The sequence below is a fragment of the Mirounga leonina genome, unplaced genomic scaffold (genome assembly GCF_011800145.1).
Source record: "Mirounga leonina isolate KUSES-001 unplaced genomic scaffold, KU_Mleo_1.0 Mir_127, whole genome shotgun sequence".
NCBI classification, from domain to species: domain Eukaryota; kingdom Metazoa; phylum Chordata; class Mammalia; order Carnivora; family Phocidae; genus Mirounga; species Mirounga leonina.
This window is the reverse complement of record NW_023270316.1, coordinates 13,490,344-13,504,127: the sequence shown is the minus strand read 5'-3', so window position 1 is coordinate 13,504,127 and position 13,784 is coordinate 13,490,344. Positions and strand designations below refer to the sequence as shown.

Genomic DNA, 13,784 nt, shown 5'->3' with positions numbered 1-13,784 from the left:
TCAGGGCAATTGGGCCGGGGGGAAACTTGGGCACAGAGGTACGAGTAAATAGAACTATGACTGTTGACCACTTGGTATGATCATATTTCAATATTTTAAGAACTAATATAGTTATATTGGTATGTTCCCGAATATCAGCCCTGGTTGTATTACCTGTAAATAGGGGAACTGGAAGCTGGGCAAATTTAGTTATCGATTGAGATATTTTCTTTAACTTAAGTTCAAGTGTTCTATAAAAGCCAAGAAAACAAGTTCATATATTTATAGAACATAATTCTTAAGTCATGAGTCAAGCCAGTATTCTCTTTAATCAGAGGTAGAGGATTTATCTTAACTACTATAGCCTGTGATATTTAATAGAGCATTTTATACAGGTAGGCAAAGATTCTGATAGATTTTTCAACGAGCTCCTTTAATTCCAGTACCCATTAAAGTTGTTAGGTGATGTATGTGTGGTTAGGATGTACACGGTGCTTTATATTGGATCATTGGAGAAAGTTATTTCAATGTGCATTCGTTTAAATATTTACCCAATAAAAATTTTTTTAAAAAATAAATATTTACCAGATAAATCTTGAGGGCAATAAAGTGTGGCTGCCTAATATCAGCTTCAGTCTGGAGTTTATGTATCCCAAAATGAAAAGACTATAGTTCTAACACTACTGTTTTGATCTAGCCTGCCCCTATGACTAGAGAACAGACCTTTCATGGTCTGCAAAAGCGTTTGGGGCTCCACCTGCTGGACCCATGGAGCTTTAGTGTTCAGTTGGTGAGTGTGGTTTAGAAAACAAATTAAATCAGCTGAGTTGGGAAAAAATCGTCCTCCCCAACAGGACTAGTAGACAAAGACATTGAAAAATAATTTACAGTGACTTTAGCAGGGCAGCTTGCAGTTCATTTCAAACCAGGAATGAAGTCGGCCACACACACAGATCCTTGGTAAACGCTCGATGGCCGGTATGTACCTCGGACGCAGGTTCAGACCAGAGGATTGCATTTAGAGATGAAGGCTGACTCAGAATTGATGGGAACACCTGAGAAATTTTTATTTTGTACATTTTATGAACTAAAGATGGAATATTGGCTTATATCCAAAGCAGGAGGGAAGAATGAGCAATTTTGTGACTTACCTATTTACCCTTCAAGCCCTCTTGGCCACTGGTCAGTGAAACTGTATTCTGCAAGCCCCTTTGACTTTCACAGGGCTTGACTGTCACGTCAGTGACCCTTCATATGATGTCACTGATGGTCGAGATGCCAAACACCACTTCAGTGTACTGACTTTGGAACTAGAGCCTAAAAGGAAAATAATTTACAATTTTACTATTAATTCTGCCCTGCTAATGATATTTTATAAGTATTATGTCTATTTATTACTTATGTCATCTTATTTTAAGAACTAGTCTTCAGATCAGGATTCAGAATACTCTTAAATTCTAAAGAAAACTTTCTTTACATGGTAAACTTTTGATCCACCAGAATTCTTAGAGGATGGAGCATTCTAGTTACTTGAGACTTCAGGAGAACTAAGGATTAAGGACTAAAAAAGCAACGATAACACATCAGCACTTCAGACTCCATTCCTACTTCCCTCCACTTATTTCTCTCCTTTTTATCTTTTCTTTTGTCTGTGCTGTCAAAAATAATAACAGAGTGACCTTAAATGCAAGTTTCAACGTCTTAGATACAGTAGTTCTGACTTAGGATTGTAAGTGTAAGTTATCTTTGTAGAGCAGGGGACTTAGGGGGAAACAGGAGTATTCAGATTCACCCCACCCACTTCCCATCCTCAGAGGAGGAACAAATCTGTTTCCCCCAATTCTTTCTGGAATTGCTACAGCTATGCCCTGGGGGCTTGGTCTGTGATGCAACTATCCCTCCATGCAAAAAACCTATGGCATCCCAGAGTGGTCAGGGCAGGAGAAGATTTGGATATGGATATAGATGTCCAAATTCTGTACTGCATATACACATATATTGTGTCCTAATTATTACATATAAAGTAGATACGGAGATAAGCACACTACCCAGAGATAAAGGGAGGCTTTGTTGATATTCGTGATGTTAGCCCAACTGCAGACTTTTGCCTTAGTTTCTCAATACAGAGTCTCACTCCAGAAAAGAGGGCAAAGCAGAACTCAGATTAGTTTGTCAGGGACCCTAGTTGAGTTCTGGACAATCAAATTTTTACCGGAATGTCACAAAAGCCACCATTAAAAGAGAGGAAAAAGCATGTATTCCTTTAATTTTTTTTTTTTTTTTTTTTTTGGACATAAATGGCTGCGCTGGCGGAGGTGGTCGCCGGCGGCCATCAGGCTTCCTTCTGCATCGTCCGCTCTTGCCCCCTGTGTCCTAGGTATGCAGGGAGTTCCAGCGAGGAAACTGTGCTCGGGGGGAGACCGACTGCCGCTTTGCACACCCCGCAGACAGCACCATGATCGACACAAACGACAACACCGTAACCGTTTGTATGGATTACATAAAGGGGCGTTGCATGAGGGAGAAATGCAAATATTTTCACCCTCCTGCACACTTGCAGGCCAAAATCAAAGCTGCGCAGCACCAAGCCAACCAAGCGGCGGTGGCCGCCCAGGCAGCCGCGGCCGCGGCCACAGTCATGGTAAGTGGGGCGCGCCCGCCGCGCACCTTCTCCGCCCGCGCGGGGAGCCGCGGGGCGCCCCGCGGGATCCCGACGCTCGCCCCTGCCGCCCCCCAAGGCGGGAACTAGGGAAGGCTGCCATCCCCGCTGCTCCGCTGCCTAAGTTCTGTTGTTGTTTGCCCCGTTTTGTTTTGGTTTGGTTTCCCTCCTCCTTCCCTTCTTCAGCACAATAAGTAAATCCCTCAGGCGCAGGGAACCCCCGGCGAGCCGCCGGCCCCCCTGCCCCTGCGGCGAGCCCGGCCCGGCCTCCTCCTCCTCCTCCGGGCGGGCTCCGCGGCCCGGGGCCACCGGGAAGGGGGGCCCAGCGCCCCGGCGACGGCCAGACGGCGGAGCCCCGGGGCCCAGAGGCCCGCGACAGGTGACCTTCAGGGACTGGCTCTTCCCCACCCGTTTCCCCCCTTGCCTTCAGACTTCCTCCCCCAAATGAAATTGTGTCATGGAACAGATGACAATGGAGTTGTACTGACTGGTGCTTTAAAAAGGGGGCGGGGGACTGTAACCCAGCCTGGAGTCCCTGAGTCACTGTAATGTCCCTTAGAGACCAGCCGCCAGTGCCGCCCCCCCTCTTTCTCCCCCTCTTCCTCCTCCTTCTCTTCTTCCCCCTGCTTCTCCTCCTCCTCTTCCTCCTCCTCCTCCTCCTCTACTCCCTCGTCTCCTCCTCCTTCTCCCCTTCTTCCTCCTACTGTCCCCCGCCTTCTTCCTCCTCATCCTGGGGAGTCTCTTACAGTTCCAGAGTCTCAGGCCCCACCCCAGACCTTTGGGGTCAGAATTCTAATTTTAAAGTATCCTCAGGTGTTTTGTATACACATTAACAGTTGATAAGCCCCTGCCTAGAACCCTGGTTCTCAAACTCGGCTGTATTTTGGAATTACCTGAAGGGTCTTGAAAGGTTCCAACATCAGCCCCATCCCCCAGAGTTTTTTATTTTATTGGTCTGGGTGTGGCCTGGGCGGTGGCCTTTTGTGAAAACTCCCCGGGGATTCCGATGTGCAGCACAGCTTGAGAACCATCACACTAGGTTGTAGAAATTGCTAATTAATTTGTTTTAAGGTGAGATCGCCGGCTTATCGGAAGCCTATTATAATATATGATAGACACTGTGCATTCATTCATTCATTCACTGATTCATTCAGAACACGTAATGAGAGCGGCCATGCATCAGACACTCGCTGGGGAGCATCCAGAAATTAAGCAGGTTTTCTTGCCCTCAAGGAGCTTAGAGTTGAGTAAGTGAGGGCAACAGTGCTCCTCAGTGATGATGGAAATGCATGATGGGGTCCAGCGGGGCCTGAAAGACTCAGTGGGCCGTCCTTCCTTAGAAGAGACAGGGCTTCAGAGATGAAAGATACACTTCAAAACACAGTCTTCTAACTACAATATAGAGAAATTCTCCCTCTTTTTTGTTCTAGTAAAAGAACAGTTTGCAAAACTGATTGTAATTGGGAATGGAGCAGGGGCAGGTCTTGAACACATAGCAAGTTCTGGGTTCCACGTTCAGTAATGAGAATACAAAGGAGTAAATCGGTTACTTAATGCTGATGAAAAAGGAACTCTTTTAGCGAGCAAGGGAAGTCTTTTATACATTTCTCCAATATGGAATCTGTCTTTCCATCCTCGTAGTGAAGATCTCATCCTATAAGGAGTAAAACTGTTTTCACTGTAATCATTATTTTAGGCCAGCCCCAGTGTATCCTAACTGGTACACTGATTGTTAGGCCCAAAGCACACGTTTTTCCACTGCACTGACATGATAAATCGTAACTGGGTACCAGGGTTATCCCCAGGGCTAGTCAGGATTCTGGGACTGAGACCAAAACCCAACTGAAGTAGCTTAAATTAAAAAGTTGGACTTCATGTGGTGCCCTCCAAAGGGAGTAGAAGTCACATAGAGATTAGGGGCGCCCAGACCCAGAAAGTGGAAAACCAGTAGATCTCTCTTTTTTTTCTCTCTTTCCTGCTTCTCTTGGCGTATCAGCTCTATCTTCTAAGACCAGGTTCTCCAATGCAACACTGACCACGAGTCTAGACACCTGTGGGGACACATTCTTATGTCTTTTGACAGGAGAGAAAACAGCATCTTCTACAGCAGTTCTGGTTAGGGAAAAAACCCTAAACAGTTAAAGGTCATTCTGGGGGTTGTCCTCATGGTTAGAGTAATAGCGTGCCATGACCAGCTCAGCCTGGCTCACAATAGCCATTTCTGGCCACTGGCGTAGGAGATGAGGTTCTGGGGGTATGAAAAAAATTAGTCCCTATACCTCAAATACCTGTTGCTACAACAAACCACTGGTACTAATCGTAACCGGAGAGCTGAGCCCCGAATTTCTCTGAGCCTTGATTGTACCTGCCTGTTTATGAGAAGTACCCATTCTAACATCCACAATCAATATATCCTTCAATCACCGAAGGAACGGTGCAGCCCGTGTAGGTCAGTGGTGGGTGATGGGGAGAAGAGAAGAAATGGCCATTGGCACAAACACGTCATTCCTCAACCTGATATTTTAAGCCCAAGCCTGTACCCCTCTGCGCGCCTGCCATGTGCCCTTCCTCGAATTTGCACATCATACTCATCAAGGTGCGTGGAGGTTATTGCAGTGGATGTCAGTATATTTAGTTACCATAGTTCCCGGGATTGTCATACTGTGCCCAAATTTGGAGTTCTGATATTTCAGGGGATCTTGCAACATCGTCAAAGACAACCCAAAGGAATATAGTTTCAGAACAAAAGCCAGCTTCTTTCTGACAATGACATGAAAATTATTGAATTTGTCATGTCTTTTTAGTTGAAGTGAGAGGCTCATTTGAACCAGCCTCAGTGCAGTTGGATAAAGTCAAAGTATTCTTCCTCTAGCGGCAAGATTACTCAATACACTGAAAAAAACCTCTTATTTTATTTCCTTATTTAAAAGAACAAATGGGAGTGATGACTGCAGTCAGCAGATATTAGTATTCCATTCACCTGGGCTCCATATCCCAATACAAAGAATTTCTGTGATGCAGTTTGTATTATTGTCCAGGGATTTCCCTTTCTTTTGATTAATTAGACCCTGAAAATGCACTTAAAGCTTTGATTCCAGAAAAGGAGACATTTATTTTCTTTAGAGCCTGATTCTTTCACAATACGTCTTAGAACATGAGCATCGTCCTCACCAGATTTTTTTTTTTTTAAAGCGAAAATAAGCCAGATACAAAGGGTATCTGATCTTCTAGCAAGCGATCTTTCTTCACACACTTCAAAATGGGGCTACACAGATTCCTATTTTGTAAAAGGAAACAGGACCAGCTGCCCTCAGCTAGAGAAGTTTCAATTGTCCAAGAAAACATGTAGAGGGATTTTGAATTCCATCCTATTTGTCCACATCCCTTTCTTCCGCATCAAAATGGCAGCTCTGATGATTGTCGTCAGGGTTTTCTGACTTCTCAGATTTGGTCTTTGCCCGTAATGCCCGGCATGGGCCCTTGGTTTGCACACCTTGACTCGCGGTTGGATTGTTCTTTGACCCAGAGAAAGGAAAACCCCGCTGGATGTACACAATCCTGCAGGTGGCCCAGAGAGGGCAGGGGACACCAAAATGTTGGTGAGGCCAACGAGAATGGATGCCAAGTGACCGACACAGAGTAGAGGCTCAGCTAAAGAGAACCTTTTTCTCTGCTTAGGTGCCTAAGGAAGCTCCCAAGACCCACCAGGCTCAGTGATCTCTCGGGTCTAGTCTAAGCCTGAAGACCTTTCAGTGTAGCTAAACATATGCCAAATGTATCCTCTCAATCAGAATATCTGTGCACTACAAAACCATATTATAATGTGATTATCAATCCACACAGATTTTTTAAAATACACTCTACACATGTGCCTCAAAGCGTGAGGTGTGCAAGATACTGATAGGTATATGCTCAACCCTCCAAAACCTTGGCGTTTCCTTGAAAAGACCCGACATACGCGTCTAGGAAAGATAACCCACAGCCTGCAGTGGGAGAAGAGGAGATGCTGTTGCCGTCCAGCTCAGTTGAGAGCTTTGTTTCTTCCTTCACATTCTTGGATTATTCTGATTTCTGTGGACATTAAGTTTCATCAATCAAAGATCAGAAAAAAAGAATATTAACCTTCCAGGTGATTATCCCAGGGGGAAATACTTAATATTTCTTTTCCTACTCGGAGACTTCATTAAATGATGCTTTGTTAAATCGAAATTTTATTCGTAACTACCAGCCTTTGGAGACATAATCACTCTTCTAGTTAGCACAGCAGACAAAATCAACCCAACAGTAGATTTGCTCTGGAACTCCCGAGGACTGGAAAAGTGGAGAGAACGGAGTTCCCGAAGATTGAGGCCAAATGATTCCGGGCTGGTGCACTCTGGGAGAACAGGCTACACAGCCTTATGTAGTTAGCACAGATTAATTTAAGCTTAAAGAAATGCATTATTTAATAATCTAGAAACTGTACAGCAACCAAAGGTTTTAAACGAACGTGGAGTCATGGGAGTTACATAATGGGGAACTTACATCTGCAGAAAGACTATCCAGTACAAAGAAGCTTTCTTATTGTGGGGCTCCCTGGGTTTTAAAAATGTTGGCAATCCTACTTTCCAGACATTGATTTCATATTATTTGATGGCCTCTCTCAAGACTGCCTTACAAAACATTTCTCTGTTGGCTGTTCTAAATCTCTTCTCTGCCTTCAATCTTTTTCCCTCTTTATTTCTATCCCCCCCTTCTTTACCTCCTGTCATCTCTATACTTTTGATCCTGAATCATCAGATGATGACGAAAAGCCCTTGATTTGCGAAGGAAAATGTCATTAATTGTTCCTCATTTTGAGAACTTAGTACTGTCCCATCTTATTTCAAATGCCATAGTTCCAACTCAGAACTTCAGAATACCACGTTTTGTATTGATTGTGCAAACCTTAGGGATTTACCTATTGTGCTACATATAGAAAGGGGGTATTTCATTTTTTATTTGCATTGGAGCTATTCCTTTGATTTTTTTTTTTCACAGAATTCCATCATAGAATTTTCCCATCTTTTACAGCAATTATCAAGGAATAGGAAAATTTTTTCATTGTGGTGAAGATTCAATCAATCTTTGTTATTATTTCAGCTGTTTAAATGAGACTATCTGCCCCAAAGTATGGTTATAAGTTAAAAATATTATTTTACGTCTACTATTTCAAGCAGTCCTTTGCTATTTTTTTTTTTTTAGCTGTTTGCTATTTTTAGCTGTTGTTCTGAGAGTTCCACTTCTCATTAATTGGGTTGGTCACTGATTATAGCTAAAAGTACACACAGAATTATTAAGTATAAATGATTCTGATAGCTGAGAACACGAAATACCTGTTTTCCAAGGGTATTTTCTTAGCGTAATCCGGTAAGTTGATTGAGATAAATTGGATTATAATTTCAAATGTAGTGGAAAACAGAATGGATGATAAGTTAGTCGGTAGAAGCAGTACAATGGATTGAGAGTGGGAAATTTGAGAAACTTACTATTCATATTCAAAACTTGTTAAGTTTGGAACCTGCTCCCGCATTGCCAGATTCACGCTAACAGACTGAAGAGAAGAATTGAGACAATTATCCACATGATTCAGACAAAAAAATTAAGATCCAAACCCAAACAGTTTTGCCTCAATAATCTTGTGTTTGAATATTTTTTTGCCTGAATTTCTTGTCTCAGTTTGCCACTTCATTTTGTTAGGCTAGATCTTCATTAAAAATGACTTCTACAAAAGTTGAAGAGAATATCTTTTTTTTTTTTTTTTGACTCGGATCTTATACTTAGCACATTTGTTATTTTACATTTGAAAACTAACTTATCAGAAGTTCTTCAGTCCTATGGCCCTTGAAAATTTTGCATTTTTTTCTGAAGCAATATAAAAAATGCTTATGGTGTGTATGCAAGCTGCTGTTTTAATTAACTTTCCTGAATTTCAAACATCTATATTTTACTCTCTTATATGCTTTTAACTAAGGTATAGTAGATGCATTTTTGCTTCGATACTAATTTAAGGTGTAATATTCATTTCTTTAGAGAACATTTTTGTTGTTGTGCATGCCTAGTGTTTTGTACGTTGTATATTGCATTCAGAATATTTTTTTCCTTCTCACCTATCCACAATGCAATGCCGTTCCCATGATGCACCTCTGCTTGCTGTTTACCTGTATGTTAATTCGCTTGAATCCCATTGGCCCACTGCCATCATGTGCTCGCTGCCTGTTATTAAAAGACTCAGTCGACTGCCAAAGCAATGAAGCGACCTCTCGAAGCATCTGTAGACCTGGTACTTTGACCTTTCACCTTTCGCTTTGCATGTAGCTTTTCAGAGAACCATCTGAGATTTGTATTACTTGTAAAATCGGTTGCAAACAATCATTATTATTAATTAATGGAGAAAATTCAATAAGGTGTTTAGCCATCTCATTGTCATACGTAATATGTGAAATAAATTAATCCTAACAAATCTTAATACCTTTTCCAAAAGAGTGAAGCAAACTTAAATTACTTGCCTCGGAAAATGTTCCTTATAATTCTTATTAACCTTTAAAATCCAAGCAATTGCCGTTTAGTTAATGAAGAGAATAGGTATTAATAATAACACACATGCTTCTTTCCCCCCTTAGAATAGTTTAACTCATTTTAAAAGCTGAAGCCATTTTTTTCTTTCCTTTTTTTTTTTTTTTTTTTTTTTGGTGTTGCTTGATAGTTTTTCTTTTCCTTAGTTGAGATGCTACCGTTTTGGGTTACAGAAATCATGCTTTCGCTCTCAGTAACAAATTCTCACTCATTCGACATTGCCGCTGTTTAAATTAAGGTGCATGGCAGAGGCATCTCCTTAGCTGTCATTTTGAAAAAGAATGTTGTAGTTGATGATCTCTGTGGACCCTGGCGGTGTGGTGACTTTGAGTTATACACGTCCTGTCCAATTCTTTACTTACAGGCCTTTCCTCCTGGTGCTCTTCACCCTTTACCAAAGAGACAAGCCCTTGAAAAGAGCAATGGTGCCAACACGGTCTTCAGTCCCAGCGTCTTGCACTACCAGCAGGCTCTCACCAGTGCGCAGCTGCAGCAGCATGCGGCCTTCATCCCAACAGGTGCGTGCCCTGGCGGTTCCGAGTCCTTTGTCCGCGTGCCCTTCGGTCATGTGCTTTCTTCGCATTTCCTCTAAGCTGTTTGGTGGCATCTAGTTTGCTTGTAAAGGTATAGTCAGTGTAGCCTGAGACTCACCCTTGTCCCAGCTATCGAGCGGTATTTCCTTTGCCTGGAATGATAGCTAGAGGCTGCTAGGATTCTAAAGCCAAATATTCTGTAGAGTCGAGGGACAGGCTGAACCCGTGAGAAGCAGAGAGCAGCGAGGCCTTTCGGTTTCTTGTGTTTACACACGCTGTGTAAAATTGTTCATGTCAACGAGACCTTTTATGTGTGACAATTGAAATTTGTCTTTAACCCTGAATGACCTAAAAATAGCAATTCCAGTAAGTACTAACCTTTTTTTTTTCCTATTCCTATTCAGAGCACTAAAACAAAACAAAACAAAAACAAAAGAAAACAAGGCTATTCAAATTAAAGCAACCCTCTACTCATATTTTACATTCATCCTCTTCTCTTTCGCCATCCTTCTCAACTTCACCAAGTGCACAAATAGAGCTCTTATCCTCGGTTTCTAAGCCAATGCCTGAGAATAGTAGCTGCGAAGGTCCATTAACTGTACCATTCCACTAGGAGATGAATTCTGTTAATCACAGAATCCTGAAGCTTAGAGGATTCTTCGTGATCTCCTCATGCAGGCGATTGTTTTACAGATGACAAAACTGAGGCCCCCTAAATGGGAGGTGACTTCCCAAGGTGGCACAAAGAGCCGGCCCCTAGTGTCCCTGTGACCAATCCAAAGTCCCATGACATGACACCACCCAGCTTCCACACGTGGAGTCACAGAGTTCTCCCGTAAAGCTTGGCAGACATAAAACATCAGATAGAAGTGAAGAAACAAAAGCGTAGTGCATGGCAACCCTCCCCCATTTTTTGCCCACTTCCCTGACCACAGACCTATGTACACCATGTACGCACACAGAGTCACCTTAAATGGATCATGGTTTTGACTTCCTTGGTCTGCATTAGAAGCAGGGATGATAGCCTCAAAATAAATAAAATTTCCTAGTATTCAAAAAAAAAAAAAAAGAACCAGAGAGTGACTTAGGCTTCCGTGAGGAGACTGTCCATTCAGTTCTTAGTTTTGAAGTCCAAATTTTCATCCCATGAGAGTGACTCGAAGGTAAATACAGGTGAACAACAGTTTTATCACAAAGAGCTTGTTGGTCCTAATCCATGTGGTTGGACTTTTCGGGTCTGTTATCCATCTCTTTAAATCCTGTAGCCTATCAGGAATTAACGTGGGAGGGAGTAGAAGTATTTCTGTGGTATTCTTTGTATAAAAGCTTCACTTTAAAAACAATGATCAACTTGTTAATGATACTTATTATAGTAAACATATAAATTATATCAGCAAAATGGTTCTTAGTGTTTAGTTTTCATATTTCATTTCTGCTCTTCTCTTAAGGAGACTTACAGACCTGTAGAGTGAGTCTCTACGTCAGTACTTACTGGGGGTTTCCCTCCTGTTCTAGTACAACCTCAGCCAGTGACATTTCAGGGCAGGCATCTAGCATAGCAGGACTTGTACTTGTAATCCACTGGATATAACATGTTTATAAAATAATTTCTAGTAGGTAAACTTACCTCGAGGTCTTAAATGACTTCCTTAAGCGTCTTATAGACCTCGTCACTAGATACCTTAGGAGAAAAAATTAGGGAGGAATGTACCGAGGGGTAGAACATAAAAGGACAAGTCTGTTTCTGGAGACTGGGTAACAATTTCACTACCATTTCCTGGCAATGCCTTTGAAACCTTGGACCTAAGTCGTGTGAAAGTCTGAAGGCCTCTAACTTGTATTTAACACTTCAGTCCAATCATGACAGCTCTGTTAAATCACTGCAGGAATCCTTATTTTAAAGTATTTCACCTGGAAACCATTTAAAGACTCCCAAAGCAAGAATGGATAACATCCCTTATGCAATGACCCGATCCAGTTGATGAAATGACTGTATGGAGGACCGAGAGGCTGTACGGGCTGCCGTGGTTGTGCACTTCCGCCCCCTGCTGGATTCTTTAAACACTGTCCCAGTGTGTCCGGCAACCCGCAGTTGTGAGACTTTGGGAGCCCAAAAGTGGGTCCTAGCCCATTTCATTCTGTGAATTACAAATGTTTCCATCTGTAACATGATATCAATATCACAGTGAACAGCTATGTGGCTCCCATGCTCTGAAATGGTATTTCAGCTTCGAGGAAGTTTTCACATGTTTTTCTTAAATGATGAAAGAGAAAATAATTTAATCAAAAGCAAGTTAGCATAATCGTTCCCCCACTTAAATCCCTAACAGAAATCTCAGTGTTTGTTTTGGCTCTAGTTTTTAGTTCAGGCTTTCTTTCTCATAAACCACATTTTCAACTCAATTTTAAAACAGTAATGATGATAGTCATTCATGGTCAATCACCCTTGTCTTAAATCTCTGCAAATTAAATGACGATGTTCAAAAATCATTTTTGTAACTTGGTAGATGGTGGGCCCCTGATTTTTAAACTGACAGATTTTGATTTTTCTGTAAGTACTTTCTATCAACAATGATCGTATATATGAAACACAGAGCATCTCATGTACTCCTGGAGGTTACCCTTTACTGAAAGGCCATTCCTAGTGAAATTCTGGGGGTGGTTTTTTTTAAGATCCCTCATTTCCTTTCTTGTTTTTTCACTGAGGTATAATTGGCATATCACATTGTATTAGTTGTAGGCGTATGACATAACGGGTCAATATTAGCAGACACTGTGACATGAGCATTACAGTCAATCCACTTGCCATCTGTTCTCCACAGTGAAGTTTTCGATATCTTACGAAAACTCCCCCATTGACACCACGTGAATTTGGATTTTAGGAATTCTGCCTCCAGGGTGTGGAGATAGGAGTATAAAACATTGTGCAAAATATGGGATTCTTCTCCCAAACCATGCTCATAGAAATATCACCTTGGCTGATGCCCTAGCACGTTTGTAGTGGGTGAGACTTTTCCTTTTCTCCTTTTTTGATAGGGATTATTTTAATCTAGGAGTCCATACTTGTTCTTCGCTATGTTAGGCCAGCGGCAGAAACCACACACACTCTCAAAAACAGCAGGGTCATAATTCTCGGCATTTCTCTGACAGGTTTATTGTGTTACTATAAGTGTTCTTACAGGCATTGTCTCATTAGTCTTCGAGAGAGTTCTGCCAGTGGCCGGCATGATTATTTGCATTTTGCAGATGGGAAAACTGAAGCTGTGTGTCTGTGCTGCAGAGTGGAATATATAATTCGTGGAATTACCCAGAGAATCCTGACTCACAGATTCTAGCATTGAAATATTTGTGCAAACACAGCAGAGAACAGTTGAGAAGTCTCTGTTGAAAGAATTAGTATCTTAGTGGAATGCTTCAGCCGGTCAGAACAAAACGACCCACCGAGTCCCTCTTTGATTTATCTCATTATATTGGATGTACAGAATAAGTAGAACAAGGAAAAGCACTAGTGTAAATATTGCCTATTGATCCCAAACCATAAGGTTACATAAGGTTATCTATCACACGCCTTGGTGAAAGATTCGTCAGCGTTTAGTTGAAACGACCTGTGGCAGCCACAGCCAAATGTATTTGCCCCCCTTAATTCGGCAAACAATTCTTGAACGCAGAGTAAGTTCTAGGTTCCAGATCCAGTAACGAGACTACGAAGGAGTTCGGAACGAGGGAAAAGCCAATACAGTGACGAGCGCTAAGGGCCCGTCGGGGCACGAGCAAAGCTCTGAGAGTGCAGAAAGCACTAGTGTGTTGGGGCTGTCAGCATGTGCTGGGGGGGTGGGGGCAAAGGAAACTGAGAAAGAAGCGACTGTCCGAAGGAGAAGAAATTTGCTTAGGACTTTGAAAGGAAGATTTTACCAGTGGCAGAAGAGCATCCCAGGCAGGGGGGGATGTAGTTGGGGAGAGCATAGTTAGGGAGAGCAGCAGGGGTTGGGGAGAGCATAGTTAGGGATTGCAAGTTGTTC

The 13,784-nt window shown here is 42.2% G+C and overlaps 1 protein-coding gene across 5 annotated transcripts in view; it reads left to right on the top strand.

The window, feature by feature from the left end:
* The window catches only part of MBNL2 (muscleblind like splicing regulator 2), a 156,056-nt gene that overhangs the window by 112,016 nt on the left and 30,256 nt on the right, over positions 1 to 13,784 (top strand). For 3 of the 5 annotated variants that reach the window (XM_035003159.1, XM_035003161.1, XM_035003160.1), the window contains 3 exons: positions 2,357 to 2,620; positions 8,886 to 8,939; positions 9,597 to 9,750. In XM_035003159.1, coding sequence (XP_034859050.1) covers positions 2,357 to 2,620; positions 8,886 to 8,939; positions 9,597 to 9,750 — 472 coding nt within the window. The remainder of the gene's footprint in view (positions 1 to 2,356; positions 2,621 to 8,885; positions 8,940 to 9,596; positions 9,751 to 13,784) is intronic. The other 2 variants (XM_035003163.1, XM_035003162.1) reach the window with 1 other exon arrangement.